The following is a 24,250-nucleotide window of genomic DNA, read 5'->3' as shown; positions in this document are numbered from 1 at the left end:
GAATCAAAGTCACAGCCTCTTGAGTTACTGGCGCTAACCATTATGCTACGCGGCAGCAGTATATGTTTAGCCAAAATAACGGGCATTTGGGCACTGATTTCACCAGTGGAATCAGAATAAGAGCCTCTGAAAACATGCTAACTGAACAGAACAGATTTAAACCAGTAACTCTGAGGCTGAGAGCAGTACTACTCTAGCGCCTCCTGCTGGGCGAAAACAGCCTCTGGGTCTGAACCCGTTGGATATCTCAACAGGCACAGAATGTTCGGCACATTTGAATATTTACAGTTTGTGACTACAGCGTTCGAAACAAAGTTAAAAATGATCATCTGCAATCCAATCCATGCCCCCCCGCCCCCACCCTCCACTCTCACATAGTAACTTAAATGTTTCATGTGAGTGCAGGGTAAGCATTTTGGTAGTCTGTTACTTAAAATACTATCGCTAACTGTGAAGTGATATGGCATTTCGATAATATGTCTATATAAATGCAATGCCATTTGTGTTATGTGTTACATTTAAAAAAGAAATCAAGGAAATCTGCTGCTAAAGCATAAACCATTACTAACAAATTTATTTGCAATACGAGGTATGATGACATTTGGTGTAAAAAGAAAAGGCTTGTATTGCCAACATTCATATGTTTAAAAAAAAAAAAGAAAGAAAGAATGGAAGCAGATTGAAAATACTGTGATGAAATTCCAGCATAGTTGGTATTCAGTGAATAGTCCCCTGTGGCAAAAACATTTCTTGGTCCCAGTTACCTGATTTGTTTTGGCATAGATTATATAGAATGTTGTTTTCTATGTATTTAGCACTTTTCCTTATCTTCACCCTAGTGTAGTTATCCAGAATTATACCTGACGCTGCAAGCTAAAGTTCTGTGGGGTACTGCAGTGTAGTGTAGTCGAGTATAATGTGCGGTGTTGTACAAAGGGAAATCGCCCAGTGAACAATTTGTAGTGAAAGGGTCAGTGGAACACAGGTGAAAACACAGCTTACAATTGGTTGAAAAGTGAATGTTTTTGCACATATAGAAAACTGTATATATAATATGTCCTAATCTGTATTGAGGTTAACCTATTCTGTTTGTCAAAAATGTCTCTCAACCTAGATTTTCACCCCTTAGACGTCTAGATTCCTGCTCTTTCTCACTGGTCAGCCTTAGAATGTTGGTTAAGGGTTCTGGGCAGACATTAATTTTTCTTGCTCAAATCTGTACTGCATGACTAACATCTACAGCACAAGCCCAGCTTGTTGGGCATGCAACACTTCCTGTAATATTATGTTTCGATGGCAGCAGCGTGATCTTCCACATTTCACAGGTGTAAATGCAAATATTAACTGAATAATCTTTAGTAAACATACTGTAGAAATAACCTTTATTAGTGATTACAACCGGTTTATTTTGTGGAGACAGCAGTATAAATGACCTGACCTTGCCTACACAAACACTTACAAACATCAAATGTTTTTTTTCTTTCTTTTTTTGTCAATGCATGTAAAGTTTTTTCATAAACAAACCAATAGTAATGATTGTAAGTTAATGAATGAATGTTACCGCACCAAATTCAAAATGCTTCAGTCAAAATGTCAAAGCTAGTATTTTAAAGTACTAAAGCTTTTGTGTTCGTTTCAGGGAAAGTTGTCTGTAATTAAGGAGAATGTTTCTTTCACAAACGTGATTAACACCAGACCTGATAACCAGATTTGGCGGCTTTTCGTCAAAATGCTTAACTGACACAAGTCACTCACCCCTCTCCCGAATTGGCGATAAATATTCAATAATGTGCATTTTGTTTTTTGGGCATTTTTTCATTATGTTTTATGGTGTTACTTAAAGCACTCTGAACCTATCGCTCGAAAAGCACCCTACAAATAATATTCTGAATTATTTTTGATTTATAATCATATATAATTGGCTACAAATCTTATGTGCAATCTTACTGTGCTTTCCAAAACAACACTAGGTCCATCGTGCAGGTAACATTCTCATCTCTAGAAAACCTCCTTTTGAGATTGAAAAACACAGTGATCATTTAGTGCAGTTACTGAGATCAGCAGGACATGACTGGGTAGCATATGTGCTTATTTTTGAGTCAACAGCAATGGTCTATATTAATACAGCACAGTGGTGGGGAGGAACACTGGAACCACCTACAGCCTTTCACTGTATAAGCCTGATAGCAATATACCACTCGTGACCATAACTCTGAATGAAAACACTATATACATAATCAGCAGAAGCGTCATCATACGGTTAGAAATACCACTGTTATCTTTGTGTTGCAATATGAAAGGACATCTCACAAAAAAAAAAAAACCTCACTCAATTAAGATTTTTTCCAAATAAGTGGATTAATTCTTTGATTAATTCCATGCGGGGAATATTTCTGGAAATCCACATAGTAAAAACGTCCACCCAGGTTACATTACAAACTGTGTACACTTCAGGAATTAGTTGTGCTAATATAATTAATCTTTTGGATAAAGCATAATCCACATGGGATATTCAGGGATATTCAGTATCTCATACACAAGGGTCTGTGGGTAATCCAAACTGGTAATAAAGCCTTTCCATGCAATTACACTCATTTGTAGAAAAATGCCTGTACTATGAATACCTTTAAAGGGGCAGTTAGACCAAAAATGTTTTACTTGTTTTAAAACAATGTTGACAGTGCACCCCAGAATACTGGTTTGCTTTGGTAAGTCATTTTCGATGAAATCGTGCACAAATTAAGGTCTGTGGATGTTTGTGAGTAACTGTGCCATTATATTTGGAAAGAGACCTTGAGTTTTTGTTTTTTTTTAAATTAATTTTTGGCGCTACAGCTACAGATCCATTGATGTCTGTTGTATCAGAGTGAGCCGCAGCGGATATCTATAAAACTCGTCAAATCTCAGCGAAACCATCTGGATGCACAGACAGTACTCTGACTAAGTGGAGACATAACTTAATTTCTGGATGAACTGCCCCTTTTAAGAGAGTCTGTGACAGTGAACCCACCTTAATACTCTTTATAAGAAATACACAGGTGACTTCCAACAGTTTAGTGAAGTACGGTGTGATAAAACACAATAGTGCACAGAACTTTGTAAGGCCTGTCTGATGTACAAAAAGATGCTGCTATATCACAAAGGGAAAATATCATAAGGGATGAAAGATTAAAAGTGCCACATATAAAAGCCAGTAGGTCACAGGGGGAGCTCCATTAAAACTACAAAACAGAATTCCCTTTTCAGAGATTTAAAAAAAAAAAAAAAGGTTACAAAAGATTAGAGTGAACTGTGGCAAAACCAAGTCCAACGCATGTATTGGTGCTCACTTAGCTGGTGGTACACCTATGCAGGCGCGTGTGCTGGAACTGAGCAGCTTGTCACCAAGACTTTTCAGAGAGAGCTGTAGGCTTCAGTTAGCATGCTGGGTAACTAGTATTTGTGTACATTCAAAATGTACACAAATGTACATGGAAATCACTTACCTTCTACATGCTAATACGAATTTGAACGGTGCTTTCTGATCGGGCCAAATTTGGAACGATAAAATATGGAGTTTAGATCCGAAAACGACTGTACATAGCCAAAGAAATGTGCACCTTACAGACTTTCCCCCAAAAACACAGTGGAAGAGGAGAGGTCTGGCCGGAATTTGTGGCTTCTGGAAAAGTCATCCAAAAAAAAAAGGTGTGGGACGTTGCCAGGTTGCGGTGCTGGTGCGGGGCTTGCCTGGCAGTGTTTCCGTAGCAACGACGGCCTCTCTTTACAAGGCCTCTTTCTCCCTTTGAGCACTACGGCGGATCTTCATCTCTGTCAACTGGATGTAGCGGATAACGTTGGTGTCTGCGGCACAAAGACAGGAAAAAGGTGCTTTATCTCGCACCGACACACGGCAGGAAACGCACAACGCTATATGGGTAATAAAAATTTTTTCGGGGTTTTCAAGGGATAATTCTTTCCATTACATTACATTACATTACATTACCGGCATTTAGCAAACGCTCTTATCCAGATGCAGGTTAAGTACCTTGCTCAAGGGTACAACGGCAGTGTCCTACCCAATTTAGGTTATATTTACAATTGTTTTAATTTCAATTACCAACCCTTTGGGTCTGTTCTGAAGTAGTCTCTCAGATACAATCAATTGTTAACAATTGCACTGGTACACAGTAAATTGTTCAGTATTAAATTAACTCTAACAGTGTACATATGGTCCCTATACGAACTCCGTTATAGTTGAGTTAACACTGGACATTTTACTGTGCATACTCTGACAACTCACCTGATGGTTGCTGTTTATGCGACTCTTTCAGGTAGTGTAGGGCCTTTTGAAAGTCCCCCAGGTGGTAGTAGGCGACCCCGGAACGGTACAATGCTTTGAAGTTCTCCCCTTCTTTCCGTAACACCTTCAGACAGTACTCTTTCACGCGCTCATAGTTCACAAGCTCCATCTGCAATAGGCACGCTTACGCGACATGACAAGACATTCACTACGTTAAAAACAATTAGCCTGAATGCTGCGTTAATGACGTGTAAAGGAAGACGGTAGGTGACCTGTAGATTAATGTATTAACTGGAAAATTCGAAAGCATATATGAAACTAATGGCAGTTTTATTGCTTAGGTTAAGCATTTATTTTATGGCTATAAACAAAATATACTTGCACTGTAGGTCTTTTTTAGCAACTGACATTATAGTTTAACGAAATATAGCCTAACATTATATAGGCTATTAAGAGGGTTTATTATAGGCTACACATTAACTAGCTGAAAAATATGCTCACGCTATTGTAATGCAGGTTGAACGAGTTCCTTGAAAATACAATCGTGCTGTATTCCGTCAATGTTCATTTTTATCCATCCATCCCAAAATAAAATAATCACAAACCAAAGTAGGCCAGTAGGCTATCTCTGGCGACCTTTCTCAGGCACAATTAATTACTCATGATGATGATGTAAAGGCAAAAAATAAACGCCATGATTTACCGGAGCTATGTCATAAATCATGTAGGCTACGAACTCTGCGGTGGGTATGCTTTTTCCCCCCATTCGATTCTGTTATCGATTCCATTTATCTAAAATGATCGCGGCATACGAGACAGACCCGCAATGGTTAGCCTACCTGCGAGACTGTTGTAGCATTCGAGCTCGGCGTTCTCCATGGCACCCTTTTGTTCATCCGTTAGCGGTGTCTTACTTATAGTTGCCAGTGTAGAAGAGGGCGACTTACAGCTGGCATCGGGGTCTCCAAATACCCGACACAGCCCCTTCATTTCGAGCAGCGCCCGGTGGTACTTGCCTATCGCCTCCCTGTATTTTTTATCCTTGTAGCACTGGGTTCCCTGTGTCTTGAAGTCCAAAGCACGTCTGACTAAGTCCGCAGGTTCGGAATGCGGCGGCTGTTTCACGACTGAACCGATGTGCGTTCGAACCTGCTGCTGGGCGCGCACGTCTCTGGTCCGGCAACTTTGAGGCTGACCGTAGTGCTGAAGCCTGGAGGTACCACCGATGTTGCTGCCGCCGATACTGCCATCGGTTCCATTGCCATCTATTCTGCTCGAATTCCCATCGTGTCCAACCCGATTTTGATTCATTTCGACGCTCGCATAGAACCACACTAACCCGTGCACGCGACTAATCAAACTATGTTGACCGAAATACAAGGCTTGGATATTTATTCCCCTTGAGAACCCAAATTAGCCTGGCGAGCTCTCACAGTTGCCTCTCGCCGTTTAGATAGCCTACCCTGTATTCGCAATGTCGTAGCGTGTTTTTCCCGTCAGTGCGTTCTAGTGGTGCCAGCGGCAGCCTTGGCCACTGTTGTTACAAGCAAATTTAATATTACGGCGCGCATTGCCCTACCCTACCGTATCTACTTTGAATTGTTATTTCAAGTCTTTTTCTTTGACCATGTCAACATGAAGTAGCTTATAATTTTCGTGTTTTTTTAAGAGCGATGATGAATAGAAACTGAGCCAAGCCTATAATGCGGGCGTCCTGTCTGCCTCAAGATGGGAATGCAGACATCATCACGAAGCAGAGGACTGGATTTTTCTTCCGCGCGCGCGCTGCTACGCTGCACTGTCTCTTTATTCACAGGCAGTCTACCATTCAATTTATGAATAACTTCGTTTATAATTAAATTCAAATATGTGGTTCTATATGTTCGTCAAGTAAAATTACTTATCAGTCACACCTTAAGAAAATTAATGTTGTTCTTCTAATTAATGTAATTTTGACATTAATAAATATTAATGCTAATTTGACAGGAGGAAAAACACGTTCTATCAGTGAAATTTTTTTGTATTATCGTGTCCATTTTTATATCAGATGAGAAAATTAAGGAGAGAAAACTGGTTGCTACTAAATCAAAGAAAACTATTGATCATAATGCAAATCACTCTGCTAAACCCATGCACACAATATGGTGTGTGTATAAATAGCAGTCACCGCCCCAAGGGCAGCTGTTTTGTGGTGATTTGGGTGTGTCAGAGAGCACTGAGGACTGAGTTACATGGTTACATGGCTGGGTGGATACTCTCTAATTTTTAGTTGAAAGGGTATTGGGAAAATGTAGGTCTCAGACCGTGCAGCTGGCGAACGGCAGACTTCTGATGCCTTGGCCTTCTACCGTGAACAAGCCACACCCACCCCCCCCCCGTCTGGCTCACTCACTCCTGTCCTTATCTGACTCCTAAAAAACTGGTGGCTGCCTTTTTGTCTGGGCCTTATGCTGTTATATAAAGGCTGTAATTTTAACAGTCTGATAGCACACAGCCACACACACACACACACACACACACACACACACAATGCCTGTATTTCCCAGAATTCTCAGGCCCGCCCAGTCAGGTGGGTATGAACAGCCAGGCTCTGTCTGTTTTGTCCGCCTTAATGCAGTTGAGCACTGGGTGCCTGTGCGCCAGCTGTTCGTAGGATTCCCGAGATCAGAAAAAAGGACATGAGGCCCAACCAACGGAGGGCCAAGACACAAGCACAGCTGATACAACAAGCAAGGTTTCAAGTCACTGAACACAGGCGCAGGAATTTGAAGAACTCTGCATGTTTGACATTGTGTGTTTTGTGAGGGCCGTTTCTGTGTCTTGAAATGGCAATGCTATTTTTCATTTGTGTGATAACAGACAATCAACTGTGACAATGAGTACCGCTAACACAGTGTCACCTCTAATCATCCCTTTCAGCTGCTTAATTTCAGACTGCTGTCAGCGAATTCTCCGAAAGCCTGTGAACTATCTTGAAGACCCTCAGAGATCAGACAGAGTTAGACAGAGAGTGAGAGACAGACTGTAATGTTATTTGGCAAAAAATATATATAATAGAAATATTTTCTTTTGGATTTCTTGTGGGTGTGGATGGGCCTACTATAATGTAATGTAGTCCTACATCAAAAGCTTAACTGAGATGCCGTATTGGATTAATGGATTTGTGTCATGTAGACAGGATTCTGTCCATTATGTGCATGTTAACCCACACCAGTGAAGAATTTATGGGGTAGTCCTTGCCTGCAATTCCAAAATGTAGCCTATGGCCTAATTAACTCTTTAAGGTGTAAGATCACAAATTTAGAATGTTCTTAACTGAACATTCCAATACTGATGTAACAATCACTCCTGGTAACAGAAAACAATGGAGTTCTAGAACACTGATTTATAATTTGGAAACTCAAATTTACAAAAAAAAAAAAAACCTACTCTTCAAAGGACTGAATATAGCCTATCGCCATATATGAGCTAATGGTATGTGTTATATTATTCGAGGCCTATACATTTCGAATGGTAACCTTAATATATACAACATCCATTACGATGTCCAATATCACTCTGAATGAAGCCACTGCTAAATATGAATAAAACATATCTGGAGACGAAAATATTTAATAATGAGGTCTTCAGCCTAGGCCCGCGATAAGGACGGGACGGATGTACTGGCTATTGTAACGTCATTTTCCCGCGACAAAAGACAGTTGAGGCTGCAGCAGCATCTATGAAGCTACGTGTCCCGCGATCTTAGAAATAACACCTTTATATTCTGCAACCAGTAACGGGATTATTTTACATTTATAGCGCTCTCTGTCAGGTCAGATAAAAACGCGTCAGTGATTTTGCTTTGATCTCCCAGAGATCTTAAAACCTCGAGTACGGACTTTTAAGATGGCGTCGGTGGATCTGAGAGGTAAGTTAGCTAGTTGTGTATTTTGAACTTATATCTGAGTTGCCGTATTGTATTCTATGCGCTATACATAAATTCTAATTTTGCCAATACACCAGGGAACCGAACGGAAATGCATTATGATGCTAACTAGCTTCCTAACTATATTACTAATTCGTTTTAAAAGCTAGAAGTTGCTAGCTAAACAGCTAGGTAGTTTTAGCATTGTGACTTAAAATGTCTGTTATATCATAGAATTGTTTGGAGCGGACGGTTGTAGTTTTATCTTTAAAAATAGTAGTATTTAGCTTAAATTCAGTCGTGATTGAAGGCAAATCTATATCGTATTGTACGTCGCTTTGCATAAAAGCGCCTGCCAAATAAATGTAATGTAATGTAAATCGGTTACACTTTGACAACTTCTGTTTACCTGGTTGTATCATGTATCAGGAGTTCTCTTGGGCTAAATAGGCCTATTATCGCAAGTTGAATTTTATTAAGCGTGTCACGTGATTATGTGGATGTGTGTGTCACTTTCTCTGTCCAGACAACCTCCTCGGAATTTCGTGGGTTGACAGTGGATGGCCAATCCTCAACCCCGGCAATGTGCTTGATTACTTTTCCGAGAGAAGCAACCCATTCTACGATCGCACATGCAACAATGAGGTGGTCAAGATGCAGCGACTCTCGCTCGACCATCTGAAGTGAGTGTTAAAAAGCAAGTACCACGTTTTGTATTGGGTGACAGCCATGAGAATGTCCCCAGCGAATGACAGGTGACACATTTATAATGAAAGTGCAATAGGTGAACGTGTATGACTGGCAAATCTTGCTGCTATGTTTCTTCGTGCATGTGTACTTTCCGTTTGGCTGCGGCAGTATGGGGTTTGAACGTGGTTGTTTTTTAAATTGTGCCTATGTGTTTTGTATATATCGTTTGCGTTTTTTGCCTTGCTGCTTTAATGAGAATTTTTCTGTGTGTTTCTCAGGCAAATGGTGGGAGTGGAGTACACCCTTCATTATGCTCAGGAGCCCATCCTCTACATCATTCGTAAGCAGCAAAGGCAGTCTCCTAATCAAGGTACACAGTCAGGAGATCAAACTATAAACAGGGCTCTACAGTGTTCCCATTTTCACAGCATTTGCCCTTAACTTGATGTGTGCTATCTGGAAAAATAATTTTCGAGTTCATCTATTATTTGGGATGCATGAGTGTGCTCCTATATTTGTAAACGTGGGAGCACGTGCTCATTGGAAAAAATGTTTGTGTAGAGCCCTGTTAAAAAAACCAATTTGTATGCATGCAGTTTGCAAGCCACTTGTGACGATGTTGTTCTTCTCTCCTGTGCTGCAGTCATCCCCTTATCTGATTACTACATCATTGCCGGGGTAGTGTATCAGGCTCCAGACCTGGGCTCTGTCATTGGCTCCAGAGTGGTGAGTCTGTGGAGCTGTTTCCTTTTTTTTCCGCCTTTTCTTTCTATGTAACATGATCCTGTTTGTGTTGGGTTGGCTCTTGTGAGAGATGCTGGTTTTTGCTAATCCTGTTTTTTGAGTTAGTATTTGTGTTTGATGGGTCTGTCCGTGTAGGTGAGTAAATGAGTGCGTAGCCTGATTTGTTCTGGCGTATGCCGTCGCTGTGCTCTTCCCAAAGCTGTCTGCCATCCACGGAGTCCAGTCCGCCTTCGACGAGGCCATGTCTTACTGTCGCTACCACTCCTCCAAAGGGTACTGGTGGCACTTCAAGGACCAGGAGGAAAGAGGTCAGTGCTGTGACCCCTGGAGTTTCATACCTTAAAAACAGCTGGATTTGTGGCCAGGGGTTTGGCGATTCAGTCAATGGGAGGAGTCGGTACTGTTGAAGCTTAATTATCTTGAATTTCTCTCATTGGTATATTGACATGTATTGAGTGGATAGTATATAAATTCAAAGTCTAGTTTAATCGCATTGTAAATAAAGCATGCCTGTAGAACTTACGATGACTGACAGTTTTTCCGCATTCGTTAGCTTCCATTTCTGTTCATTCAAATTTAAGCATATGCCCTTGGGGTATTTTTAGGTTTTGTGGAATGAAAGTACTCCTTTTTTTTACGCTCATGTAAATTTCCAGAAAAGGCCAAGCCGAAGTCCAAGAAGAAGGAGGAGCCCAGCTCCCTGTTTCAGAGACAAAGGGTCGACACGCTGCTGCTGGATCTCAGACAGAAGTTTCCCCCAACTTTCTATCAGGTGCTGTGATATCACTGAGCTGTCAGCAGGCCGTAGCAAACACACATATTAGAGAACCATGAGTATCCTTTCCACTCTTTCCTCAGTATTGTCTTAGTGATGTGGTAATATCGCCACCATTCTCAGCCCTGCAGTTACTCTCCTCAGCTTAAATCTGAGCCAGGTTAAGTACCATCTTTTACCCCCCCCCCCCCCCCATACATAGTACTTTTTGTTTTAATGATTTCAGAAGGGGACTGGTATGAAAAAGTGTGCATTTGGATTTATATTTATGTTAATATATTAATGTCACTTTTTTTTCAGCCCAAGCCAGGAGAAAAGCCAATTCCAGGTATGATTCAGTTCCTGTTTCTGCTCCCATTAATTAAAATTGTGATTTGGTTACTATTATTGTAAGTGGTATTGTTCTGTGTGTATTATTAGGCATTCATAATGTATAACTTACCCGCTAACGCCATTTCACATTAATTCAGTGCTTTCTAATGGGTGGTGACTGAATTTGTGAAGAGTTCATGTGAATTGCTCTTCCAGCGGAAAAAGTTACTTGGTTGTTGACAGATGTGAAATGGCACTGTGAAAGGAATCCGGACGTCGGTGCAGAGGCCATGCTGGCTGTGGAATGATTCGCCCAGAAAGGGCAGGAGTGGTCTGTAATGACCCTTTCTGTTTGTGTCTCTGTCTCCCCTCACCCCTCCGCCCCCCCCCTCCCTTCAGTGGAGGTGAAGAAAGAGCCGGAGCCGCCCGTGGAGTCAGTGAAGCAGGAGGAGCGGGAGCCGGCGGCCAAGGCTCCCGCCCCCACCCCGCCCGCCAAGCCCCCCCCGGAGAAACGAGCGCGGCTGCAGTGATGACACGCTACCTGACGGGCCTCCCAGACCAAATGCAAACGCGCGAAGTGCCACGCTGGCAGACACGGCCGCAGCCGTTTCTGAGGCCAGCGAACCCTTGCTGCCATGTTAAGTGGTGTTTCCATACCAGTGCACTGTGTGGGTCAAGATGGACGATTTATTTCGTTTTGGTTTTTTTTTTTGTCTTTTTTGCTGGGCAGGTCAAAAAAAAAGAGGTTATTCAGTTGTGAAATGGAATCATGGGTTTCTCAGTGGCGTGCTTGACAGGGGCAGTTGCTTACAGACTGGACTGAATCTGGAGAGTGCCGGTGTTGGCCATATTCAGGAGTCCTGCAGGGTGATGTATGAAGGCCCTGTAGCTGCTCCTAGTGCTGTGGGGAGTGTGAAGGGCTTCACTCTGCACTCTACACTCTGGCCTAGCGGACATTTGCGCTCTGTCTGTATCGGCTGTGCAGTCCTCCGGCGTGGTGGCTGGCAGGTTAGTGTGCAAGAGCAGTGGTCAGCTGACCTCACACATTTCAGCGGATGTGCGGGACAGTGTGTGCCCTTCCCAAACTGACGAAGAATGTTGCAGAATGGAGCAGACCTACAGTTGTGATTGAGCATTCTAAGTGAGAGAGAATAGCGAAAAGGGAAAAAAATTCAAAAATAAAAATATTGGAGTAAGTGGTCCAGCCCTAAATTTTGCCTTGCATCAGTTCTTCAGCCTTGGTTTGGCCACACACACGCACACACACACACACACACACACACACACAGTTAGGGAAATGCATATAGCTGAAATGGGAAAGTAAAGCTGGGTCGTGGTGAGGAGCCAGTGAGACTCGGCTCAGTCTCTCTGAAGATGCGGACTCTTCGTACGGCTGCAGCAGGGATTCTGCACTCCTCTTCCGCCCACTCGCTCTGTGGGCCAGCATGCCTGCACAGGAGCTCTGCGTGTCTTACAGCACGGACCGTGTGACCAGCCGGGAGCGCTCGTCTGCTCTCTGCAGCTGCCTGGACATGTTGGGGATGTTTACCGGTGCAGTCAAAACACATGACGTGTTTTTCTTTATTTTTATAAGGAACCGGAGTAACCTTCTTTTTAGAAGGCAAGTCAAGGTTCTGGAACATTCTCTTCTGTTTTTCAGGGTTTCTGAGAGTTTTGGTTTTGTATATTTTTTAGTATGTAGGGAACAGTAAGTGATGAGTGAATTCTTAGGTTTTTTTTTCTTATCTGCTTTTCTGATCACAGGCAGCATTCCCAGGATCCTTAGGTACCAGAAAAAAACATTTTTGTGTAGATTTCAGAAAGGTATCTGGTCAAAAGCCAGCCTGTGGAGTGGCGCTATTTTTTTTCTTGTGTGTGTCTGCATGTCTCCTGAAAGAGCTTGGCAGAAATGTTTCATACTTTCTTTATAAAAACGAGTGAATAAAATGTCATTGTGTTAAAAAAAACTGATGTAAACTGGGTGGGCTGTCTTGCTAGAAAAATGCAGCAAATTTTGCATAAACATTTTGAACGAAATATTGTTTAATTTGCTTAATTCCCTTGCAATATATTGCAAAACCCAGGTTGGTCCACTGTGTATTGTGAAAACGGGTTATGGGATATCAGTTACAGATAAACAAATGTGAATGCAGTTGTGCTGATCTCCACATTTTCCGACACCTGCAGCCATGTGTTTTAAAAAAAGCTTTGGGAGGCAAAATAATAGTGCAGGAAACGTTGGAGGGAGCAGGCAGTTTGGTTGCGGAGGGCAGAAATATCCCTGGCCACAGTCTCCTGGCACTGCGCTGTGCACCAGTCAGCAACATCACATCTGCTTTGGCTGCGCATTCGGACCGGATCCGGTCCGTAACCAAATAACAGCCAGGCAGCCACGTGTTCCTTCCTCTGCCGACTACGCTGCGTGGCCAAAAGTATGTGGACACCTGACGTCCAACATCTCATCCAAAATTTGGGGCATTAATATGGAGTCGGTCTGCCCTTTGCTTCTCTAACTAGCTCCACCCTTCTGGGAAGGCTTTATACTAGATGATTCAGTGTTGTGGTCAGTGAGGAGCTGGTCTGACTGGGCACAGTGGTGAGAAGTTCTACAGATCTGGGGGGAGGTGTCACACACTGCATCTTCACTGCACTCTGCGATTCAGTGGACTTGTTTGCTGAGGGCACACTGACCTCATACATTACACCATGTTCTGTGAAAAATCATTCCCTTAAAATTACACAGTAATGTATCTATGTAATTCTGTTGGGAGGTTGAATTGGTTTGACCACGCTGTTAACTCAAGCAGAGTCTTAACAGAGCACCTCTGAGATGCGCTGTACTGCAATTGTGAGATAACATCCACATTTGGTCATTTGCACTATATATTCTTTTTGCTACATGCATTGCTATGAACATGCAAGTCACTGAGATGTGCTCTTCAAGTTTGGGTAATTGATTATCACTGGGAAGTAAAATATAATTTGACCTTTGTACGATAAAAAACCGAAATTGCTTATACCGTTTGCAATGCCCCTCCTTGAAAATATGAAACAATTGTGGGATATAATGCCATCTTGTGGTGAACGTGTGTTGCACCGAACATTGGAATTTGGAACTTAACGTACATTTTCACAATGCTGTTTACTCCGGACCCAGGCCTTAGAACGAGCTAATACAGATGAATCATCTGAAACTAATGTCTGAAATCTGGGAAGCATTTGCTTTAACCGAAGAAAATACGTAAATATGATGACGTAACTTCTAAATGACAGAGGTCATCATAATTAATAAAATGAAAGAGGGAAAAACGGGCTGACATGGTAAATCAATGATGATGAGGTAATGTGAAAATTATGCTGAAGAATATCCAGGCACTGTTATGGAGACATCTAATGCACCTAAGCTGTATTTCATGGCTCGTGTGGATCTGAATTGTGTCTGTTAGTAATATAATAATGTTGTTGTACATTAACTTTGTCTTACTCCGACTTTTACATGCTCAACTAAAATTCTGTCAATCTGAAGGTTGAAAGTGTGTCACTGAAACATATGTTTGCATTTCTTTCCCTGAAAATAAACAGAAAGGCGTTGGATACAGTGGGAGTATAATAAATCACACATACAACAAAATTAGGGATTGGACAAAGTGGAATTAATTCGTGTTCTGGCATAAAAAATATGGATTATAAATGAGTGACACTGTCATAATTGTTACAACGGACCGGAATGAGAAGTATTTTAATGTTGAGGCTCGTTTTTTTAAAAATGCAGCACGAGTTACCTTAATGCTATACATCCCTTTATTTGTCTATTGGTTTCAAAATTTCAGAATAGTATTAATGTTTCTTTTAAACTTAAAAATAAAAATACTAACCACCAAATACATACATTAAACATAAAACCTCGAATAACCAAAACATTTGATAGCACTTAGTTATATCATGTGACTTAATTTCTGCCTACAACGAATGCGCCTAGCAACATTACCTAGCATGTCACACTGAGGGGCACTGTTGAATAAAATAACATTTCTGTTTTTCTTTACCCACAAAAGATGTGTTATGACATTTTATGTACAATTGGTTGCCACGCGGGGGTACTACAGAGTAGAATTGGATCTGTACGTTTTTGAGCAGCCCTCTTTCCATTGTGTTGTTTTGTAATATTGACACGCAGGGCGTGGCGGGATAGGAAGCTCTCCGGTGGAGGACCAAGAATAGTCCTCCAAGCTAGCTAGTTGCAGAGAAGATGGCTGCAGTGGGGATTTTCAGACCAGAGTCTGAAAACATAACACTGTTTGCCATGTTTCGGGACGGTTAAGCTCCGCGTCGCCCAACTCTTTCTTTATTTCTTCACGGTCTGAAAGGGATAAACCATGGGATCTCAAACACTTCAGATCCTGAGGCAAGGAGTGTGGGCTTCTGTTACAGGAGGCTGGTATTACGATCCCCATCAAAATACATTTGTTAATGCCTTACACCTCTACATATGGCTCTTCCTACTTTGTTTCCCTTTTACGCTGTACATGGTGAGTTTTATTTGCATGTTATTTTTGTTTTCATGATATGTGTAATTGTAGCTTGTCTATGGCTTGTGGCTCGTTCGTTGGCTGACGAGCTGCTCCAGGCAAGACACTAGCTAACCCAGCTAGCAATCGTTTACTGTTCAGGGCTTTCGTCGTATGGCTGAACTGGCTAGCTACTGTTAGGTATAGTGTAGGTGGACCCTTTGTTTCGGGGCCCCAAATTATAGCAAATATGGTTGTGTGTCACAATTCTTTAACTACCTGACTAAATAAGTAACAGAATGGTTGTTGTGTGCTTTGTCCTTTGTGCAAAATTATGATTATGTTATCATCAGGTGCGATTGCTTAACTCCGACGACAGTTGGATCTAGTCTAGATAGATAATGCATTGTCTTCCGAGATTACTAGATTAAGCTAGTTGCTGGCAATTCACTGGATTTGCTTTCAGAAGAAATTTAGAAGACTATAGCATCATATCAAGATAGCCTGCTGGCTAACTGCCTAGACCTAGATGGCTAGCATAAGCTTTACGATAACCGTTATTTTTCGTCATGGTGGCTGACGTTGTGATGTAAGCATAGTCAGTCATCTGCTGAACGTTAGCAAGTTTTAATTTTTTTTTTTTTTAACTAGCGATGTCCACCTAGCCGACGATGTAAGTGTTTGATAATAACGGTTATATACCCAGTTTAGTATGGTGCTACTTCGTTCGCCAGGTCGCTAGCTAGCAAGGAAATGTTAGGTAGCAAAGGCGTCTGAATAATAAACATATGTTTATGTTTGCCAGAGTCCATAGGTAGACTAATGTAATAGGTGGCTCGTTAGCTGAGCCAGCTGTGTAAAAAGTTTCCAGCTGACTAGCTGGTCCAAAACCGCCAGGTAAGAGTTAGACTGTTTAGTTAGCCAACACCAGGTGACGCTTAGTAAGTTTTGGAGATCACACAAAGCATTCAAGCACATTCTCAAATGGCACTGATGAGATTTGACTGTTCTGACTCTTTGCCACCCATAAATTTATTATCGAAGGAACCTTTTTGCGGCCATTTCTCTTGTTTGTGTTTTTAGCTTTTCTTGTATCTTGTTGCAACGTAAGATAGCAAGCAGCTTAACATGATATTTATTTACCGACCACAAACTAAATTGTCATCCAGTACTCTAAACGTGGCGATGACCAATCGTGTAATCTCATCTGAGTGTTGTTTCCTGTGGTGCTGTCAGTTGGTTAACGTTAAACTTGCCAGCCTGGTAACTGCGCAATTCGGCGTAACGTACGGTGATCTGCGCTTGGTCTATGTCCTTTTTTCCAGGGGCAAATTCTGCATGCGCATGGCAGTATAACGTTACTGTAAAGTAAAGGGGCCCCTGTCTCCGAGGTTATACTTGACCTTCTTCCTGTGCGCGCGTGTGAACAAGATGTTTCGTTGAGATCTATTTTAGGTTGTTGGCTACCCAAAACCTCAGAAATAAAGAACGAACCACACAAACAGTTACCTCCCTTGCGATGTCAGTGAACGGTGTGAGAGAGGGAGGCGCGATATTGAGTTCAAACACAGGTATAATTTATGTGCAACCCTAACCTGTCTTCACGCAAAATACAGATGATTCAGCATCATTTCAGCCATTTCATTGCACAGCGGGGTACTGGTTTTAGCCGTTAGTAAAGTGAGTACAGTGGGATTTTTCTCTCCATGCACCCACCACCCTTTATTGCTTTTAAAGAGGTCTCACGTCATTGGCCAGCACTTCTTTTCAAGTCTATATTCTTGAAATGTTAGATATTAAAAGAACAAACGTCACGTTTATCGTGCTGTCAGCCAAACAAATATGATCATTAAGGACGATTTAGTTTACGTACTTACCATATTACCTTAAGGAACTAACTACCGAAAATGCGGTCATGGTAAACAGATATCATATGTTTCTAGCTGCACATCTCACTCTCAGCTAGAGTTCTGTTTATGCGGTAATAATATTCATTTAATTCTCATTTTCTGCTTTGGTCGAAAGCTGCTGCGCAGGATTCTCCTACATATGTGGAGCGGTGCCAGTATAGTTTGTGATTACAATGTTGTGGCCTTGCCAGTGTAAACAATGGGAACAACTGAGAAATGCTGGAAACTGCTGATATAGTGTCCTTATCCGCTGATACTAGTTCTAGACTCTAGACCCAAGGGATGGGATCACATGTAAAACTGGCAATTAATGTTCGGTTATGAATGCAAGACTTTTACATAGCTGAAACAGCATTTATTAGTGTACCTAATCGACAGGGACCTAGCTAACACTACTAGCTGCAAGTGGTAAGGCTGCTAGAAGTCATAACAGTGCTGTTTCCAGATCTATTTAATCCCCCAACCCCCACACACACACACACACACAAACTGCCTTCACCACTGTTCTCAGGCACCGCAGTTCTCACGCCATGCAAATGTTCTCATGTCGAGTAATCTCGCACATCCAAATGTGGATATTATCTTTTTCCCAACTTACAGTTGGCCCCTTGTAAAAGTATCAATTATTTACCACCAAACTGGTATAGCCAGAAATGCAGAGAATCTGAACTACTGAGAGAATTTGAAGTGATTTAGAGAGACGGCAGCTCGATACACGCGTGACTCTGTGCTGTTCCACACTACCCCCCCCCCCGTGCCAAATCTCACACGCTGTACTTTGCTGACCTTGAGTTTGCCGTGAAAAGTGAAAAGTAGCTGAGGTATCCTGAGTGTTGTGTTCTTGGCTCATGGGAATAGTAAATGTTTCAAGTCACAAGGTGGCTGTAGTCTGAAGATACTTTAGTTTTAACGTGCTGCTGCATCTCAGTTTCTCCGAATCGGGTCGCGGTAGAAAATGTTTCCTTCTGACTGTGAGTTCGTGGTTACCTAGACACCTATTGCGCATTCAGACCTGCAGTCTTCGTTCTTCGTGACCTTTCCTTGTAGCAGAGTGTTGTCACCTTAGTTCTATTTCTATGCTGCTTCAGACACTGCAAGATATCATTAGGACCATTGTTCTTAATGAACATTCTCATGTCGTTCCATGCTAGTTTTTCGTTAGCATATAACTCTAGTGCTGTCCGCACTGCTGGGCTCCCTATAAATGCCTTTGATAATTTCCCTTTCAAGAATATTCAGACGGCCAGTTCATCCTTTTACTAAGCATGTCAGAACTCATTATTCTGTTTCGTAGAATAAATGATCTTTTGGCCTTGTTTCTGAAAGTGGGTTTTTCACATCTGTCAGGGGCATTATTGTCTGTAAAACACTTTGCTTGAAGTGTTATAAATGCATTGTTTTCACTTTGTAGTATATAGCTCAGGAGTAAGTCATTGTCTGGCAATGAGGTTGCGTTCAAACCCGCTGGATGTTCAATCTAGCAAGACTTAGCCTATTTCTAGATGTCTCGAATGAGAGGCATCATTGTTAAACCTTTGGTGAAAGTCGCTATATAAATGCAGTCCATTTACCATTTACCATTTATTACTTCCCTCTATATTAAAAGCTCTGGTCTCGTAACTACGTTGAAATGTACCATTATCAAACTCTTCCTAGTGGTCTGACCTGTTAGACATGATTACTCAAAGATGGATCACAAACCAGGCTAATATTTGGGCAGTTCCTATTTTATATGCTTTACACCAACACGAGTGGTTGGTGTGAGAGAAGACTGCATGAACTGTCTACATATGCAAACAACTTGCAGCTGCCCTAGTAGATGAGCTTAAGAAAGTGTGTGTGTGTGTGTGTGTGTGTGTGTGTGTGTGTGTGTATTAGCGCTGTGGGAGTTCTGTGTCAGACTGCCTGCAGAGTTGGGCAGAGCGGCATCGACTTAATGCCATTCTTCTTGTACGCGTCAGTTTGCCTTTGATTCTAGACTTATGGGGAAAAAGCGGCTTATCCTGCATTTTCCATAGATGTAAAAGAGCCTTTTAGACTCGTTTAGCTGGCTAAAGCCCTCATAAAAGTCTAGAGGGGAGGCAACATGCCGCTGCTCATTTTGGTTTAGTAGGCTAATACCTTTAAAACATTATACAATTACAGCACAGTGCTATCTATTTGTTCAGTAAAAAAATCAGATCAGTGCGTCTTAATTTTATTCAAATGTTAAATTTTTTTTGTGATATGAATAACTAAGTGCATTTAGCACCAGAATACATTTAGAGAATGTTAGGCTAAATATCATCTTATCTGTTTAGTTAACATGAGAGATTATAATGGGTAATGCCCATGATACTTTCCAGCTTATACGTCCTATCTTATTTTCTGTTGAAAATAACTTTAGAACATTATCTTCAGATTGTGTAAATTGACATCGAATGTCGTGTTGAAGTTTAAACCTTGTGTGTGAACACTTTCGTTTCTCAAAAGAGTTCCAACATACTGATGTAAATAATCCAACCCAACTGTGAAATTTGGGGATTCCCTGTAATCTTATAACTAGAAATTATCACACAATTATCACACTTTCACCAGAAATATTTCTGTTTTGCTTTCAAGAAAATGACCCAATGACGCAGATACAGATGCTTTTAAAGGGGATCTCCACCAACAACAACAATAAGAAAGTGATAAAATGTGGTTTCCTGTGAAAACATTCACGTTGGCTCTGATTGACACCATGTTTCATGTGTGAAATCAAACGCAGTACTGAGGAGATGGGTCATATCCTCAAAGTGCCTCTCAGAGATGGACCTGGGGAGGGGGGGGGGGTGTGTCACAAAGCTGGATTACTGAGATAGCTGATAACTGCCCCAACCATCTCTTTTTACTTCAGTCCATGTTCCAAATTTGGTTTTTCCTCAGTGCTGTTATCCAGCTAACTGAGTAACCCTGCTTTGTGAAACAGGGCCCTGCACAGATTGAGCAGTATTTGGGTTTTGGTGACGGCTCACGGTGCTCTGACTGCACCCTGTACCTGTACCTGTACCTGTGTCAGGAACACACAGATAACGGTGGCCTCTGAGGGCTCAGTCTCATCACCTGTCTCTGCGTAGCAACGGCACTTTGAGAGAATTCGCTGGTTCTGCGCTGCCAGGTGCCCTTACAGACACGAAAGACCAGTTCCTCCACACTGGTAGGTAGTGAAGTGAAGTAAAAAAAAAATTTGGAATGTGCCACTGCCAAAATTGTGTTTTGTAGCGAATACAGTATGAGGACACAAAAGTAAATCTATGAATGTGCAATTTACTGGACCGTAAGGGAAGCGTCACTCAAAAACGACACTCTAATTCACGCTCGTCTGCTGTGAGGAGCCACCGCGGAGATGTGGCAGCGCTAATATTGCACATCTGTGCTTAGACTGACACTTCCACGGTCTGCGCTGAGCTGTAGATCTGTGTGGCATCTCCTGTCCACTCGTGCCAGTGCATAAATGTGTAGTCTCCGCTTCCAGCACTTTTTTTAGGAGCTTATGGTTTATTTGTTTTGTGGCTGAAGTGTTTAAAAAAAAAAAAAATCAAGATAATAGTGTTTGTGAGAATCTTAACAATTTGAAGAATAGGACTATTGGTCACCCGCATGCTTTTTGTTTTTTAGTGCTGCCACTATCGGCGTGTTTGATTATGTTTTTATTATACTGTAAAGGCCAAGGGACATGGAAGAAGATATTGGAGCTGTAACGGTGTCATAATAGCTTTATCGGTGTACAGCGTGTGATCTTAATGAATGAATAAAAATGTGTTTGTGCCTAGAAGGCGGATGGATGCTTTGCTTTATTACCGTGTTTCAAGTGGACCTGTGGGTTTGGGGTAAAGGAACCCGTGTGCAGAACTGTGTGGGTGACCGCTGCTTGCGCCTCATTCTGCCCCCTCGTTGGAGCAGAACTGGCGGGACGCGTGACCTTTAACCTCCAGCGGAGGGGCCGACCGCGAGTGCCCAAAATTCAGGCGGGACGCCTTCTCTTGAGACGCCGGGGGGAAATGCCCGGCACACGCACACGACAGCTCTCTCCTCTCTCCTTTTACCTTTTTTACGGTCAAAGTTATTGGAGTCACCTGCTTGTGTTTGAGCACTGAGCACAGGGGCCCTATTTTTTGACGTGCAGGTTTTATAACCTGCAGTTGGGTCGTGCGGTGGAGAGATGTGGAGACGGGCTCCTCGCGATGCCGTCGACCGAGCGGCCATTTGCACCCCGTTTCAAACCCGGATAAGCTCGCCAAATTATTATTTGGGCCGAACTAATTATATTTGATCTGAAAAACGTTTGAACTAAATAAATTTGACATAAGCCTGTGTATTTTTTCAATTCTGTCAAAAACAAGACTTTGATTGCAGTAAATAAAATCGGCTTGTGTTTTTTTTGTTTTGTTATTTTTTGTAAAAAAAAAAAAAAAAAAACTTTTGCAACACATTTTTGACATTTCTCCTAATGTGGATGCCCAGTCCTTTTTGTACCCACTGCTACCGTGCTGTTCTGTATATCCAGGAGAGTCCAGACCTGCACGCGTGTACCCTGCTGTGCCCGTTTCCAGGTGCCAGTTCTGTTCACTCTACAGTGTTCCGGCTGAGCTGAGCTGCGCAGGTGCTGCGTTGCCGGGCACCAGTTCCGGCTGAGCTGCGCAGGTGCTGCGTTGCAGCGTGCCAGTTCCGTTCACTCTGCAGTGTTCCAGCTGAGCTGCGCAGACGTGGCTGTGAAATGGTGCCCTTCATGCAGGGCGGGCACAGCAGGCGGGCAGGCAGGCCGCGGGGGCCCAGCTGCCCACAGCAGTAGGTTGTGTTCAGTCAGGCAGGAGCTGTAGGTAGTGTTCAGTCTGGCAGGCGCAGTAGGTAGTGTTCAGTCTGGCAGGCGCAGTAGGTAGTGTTCAGTCTGGCAGGCGCAGTAGGTAGTGTTCAGTGATCCAGGCGCAGTAGGTAGTGTTCAGTGAGCCAGGCGCAGTAGGTAGTGTTCAGTCAGGCAGGTACAGTAGATAGTGTTCAGTCTGGCAGGTACAGTAGGTAGTGTTCAGTGGGGCAGGTGCTGTAGGTAGTGTTCAGTCAGTCAGGTACAGTAGGTAGTGTTCAGTGGGGCCGGTGCTGTAGGTAGTGTTCAGTGAGGCAGGTGCTGTAGGTAGTGTTCAGTGAGGCAGGTACAGTAGGTAGTGTTCAGTGAGTCAGGCGCAGTAGGTAGTGTTCAGTGAGGCAGGCGCTGTAGGTAGTGTTCAGTGAGGCAGGTGCTACCTGCTGGCTGAGCCCTCCCCTGGGTAACGGTGCGGGCCGTTGCGTGTCACACAGCAGGAGCTCCGCCCCCTGTCAGCTCTGACACGGTCAGGGTTTATTAACGGACCCTGGGCCTCAGCACTGCAGCGGTGCTTCAGCTGGACTCACACACCGGGAGGCCTTGTGTGTTCCTTAGTAATGAAAGTGGGGAAAATTTGTATTTGATTGGGCTTACCTGTTTTTCTGTCATGGGTTGAGACTGTTGCGAAAGCAAAATAAGTCGTAAACGGTACCCATAAGCTGAGTACAGGTTTGTTCAAGAACAGACTTTGATGGCACTTTAAAAAAATTTTAAAGCATGAATTCGTTCTACAATTTGCTGAATTATTTGGAATGGCTTGTGCTTTCTGAGCCACTCGGAACTGGTTCTGTGTCCTGCTTTAGAGTGACTCAGTTTCCCAGGGTCTCGTTGCAGTTGCTGTGAAATTGTGTCTTTTTTTACAAAGCAGGCTATGAACAGCCCCATTTTGAATCCTCTAACAGAAAGAAAGGAACAAATTCACAAACAGTATTCACAAACGCATTCACATGGTTCTCCAGTACGCCATTCTCATGCGTTTCAGGTGTTATTCTGATACCGGTCCTGAACAATGGGTTAAAATTTTAGCCATTATACCGTGCTGTTTTTTGTGATGGTTTTTTGAGTGTTTCAGTGGCCCACGCGTTGAAAGGTCAGGGCTAGGTCTGCAGATTCAGTGGTAAAATCTCTCTCGGTTATGACCTGAACGATTCATCGGCCTGCAATTTCACAACCGAATTAAAACTGATCTCTTGATGAGTGGGAGTACATTTAGCTCTGTCTGCAAACGTGCTTCCGTGGTGTCTGTTGATTGCTCGTGGGTACAAGGTCAGTAGCCTTGTGGTTTATGATTGGTTGTAAAGCTCTGGAACCTGGTTGGGGCTGTGCGCCTCTGATGGACTGATATCTATTCTGAGGCTGCTGCTTTCGGTTTGCTGGCTTCACGCTACATTAGTCTGGATTAGTCTGGCATTCTGGGTGGTATTTTAAAATAAAAGAGTTACTGTCGTGTATTAGGGCCTCCATACATCAAGTCAACAGTGAGGTGTGAGACAGTTTGTTAAAAAAAAATCCAACCATTAGCCCACTGGTGTGGAATAATGTAGGGAAGTAGTCATGAAGTTCACTGCTGTAGCTATGTCAGCTTGATATTACACCCACCGCCTGCTTCTGCTTCTGGAGGTGGCTGGAATGTGAGCAAAACTGACAGTTATGAGCACTGGAAAATAATGAACGGATGAATGTTTGGCATGCAGTCGCACCTTGGTCATGTTAATCAGCTGTGCGAGTTGACTCTGAAACTCAGAAAGGCTGAAAGTGCAGGACTTATGGGAAAGATGTTTGTGATGAAAGAATTGGTGCCTCAAGGGACTGGTCTCGGCCCCACCTCAGAGCTCTGTATTTCAGTGTACCGTTGGAAACCTCCTGTGCTACACCGCGTGCAGTTTGTTCTCCTTGCTTCTGTGCCTAAGGCTTGTGTGTGGCTGCCCCCTTCTCAGGCCCTTCCCCCCACGATGGTCATCGTGGGGATCTACTGCGGGGTGATCGCCGCCTTGTTCCTCCTGCTGAAGGCGGTCAATTACCGGCTGCACCACGCCCTGGACGAGGGCGAGGTTGTGGAGCACCGGGCCGCGGAGGCGGGGGGGAGCAGAGCCAGCACCGAGGGAGCCAACGACGGCAGCGCCACCCGCCAAGAGGACAGCAACGGGCCAGGGTGAGGTCATGCACTTGTACTGGTTTTTGTTTTTGGTGGGGGGATCCTCTCACTCACAGGAATGCTTGAAATCTTGGATGGAACTTTTTCT

The 24,250-nt window shown here is 43.0% G+C and overlaps 3 protein-coding genes across 3 annotated transcripts in view; 2 read left to right on the top strand and 1 right to left on the bottom strand.

The window, feature by feature from the left end:
* Positions 1-2,651: 2,651 nt before the first annotated feature.
* LOC135246115 (tetratricopeptide repeat protein 9A) lies at positions 2,652-6,048 on the bottom strand. The gene is made up of 3 exons (XM_064319688.1): positions 5,122-6,048; positions 4,283-4,465; positions 2,652-3,843 (listed from the first exon to the last, which is right to left on the bottom strand). The coding sequence occupies exons 1-3, from the start codon at positions 5,591-5,593 to the stop codon at positions 3,764-3,766; spliced, it is 735 nt and encodes a 244-aa protein (XP_064175758.1). The 5' UTR covers positions 5,594-6,048; the 3' UTR covers positions 2,652-3,763.
* A 1,883-nt stretch (positions 6,049-7,931) lies between these two features.
* On the top strand, positions 7,932-12,747 carry med6 (mediator complex subunit 6). Its single transcript, XM_064319571.1, has 8 exons — positions 7,932-8,192; positions 8,716-8,872; positions 9,158-9,249; positions 9,523-9,605; positions 9,823-9,931; positions 10,280-10,395; positions 10,699-10,726; positions 11,110-12,747. Exons 1-8 carry the CDS (start codon positions 8,171-8,173, stop codon positions 11,238-11,240), a joined length of 738 nt encoding a protein of 245 aa, XP_064175641.1. The 5' UTR covers positions 7,932-8,170; the 3' UTR covers positions 11,241-12,747.
* Positions 12,748-14,878: 2,131 nt separating this feature from the next.
* Positions 14,879-24,250, top strand: part of pcnx1 (pecanex 1) — a 48,564-nt gene continuing 39,192 nt past the window's right edge. Inside the window, 2 exon segments of the mRNA XM_064317453.1 lie at positions 14,879-15,239; positions 23,945-24,159. Coding sequence (XP_064173523.1) covers positions 15,087-15,239; positions 23,945-24,159 — 368 coding nt within the window. The 5' untranslated portion in view covers positions 14,879-15,086.

The sequence above is a fragment of the Anguilla rostrata genome, chromosome 1, assembly GCF_018555375.3.
Source record: "Anguilla rostrata isolate EN2019 chromosome 1, ASM1855537v3, whole genome shotgun sequence".
Taxonomy (NCBI): Eukaryota; Metazoa; Chordata; class Actinopteri; order Anguilliformes; family Anguillidae; genus Anguilla; species Anguilla rostrata.
This window is presented reverse-complemented; position numbering and strand designations above follow the sequence as displayed.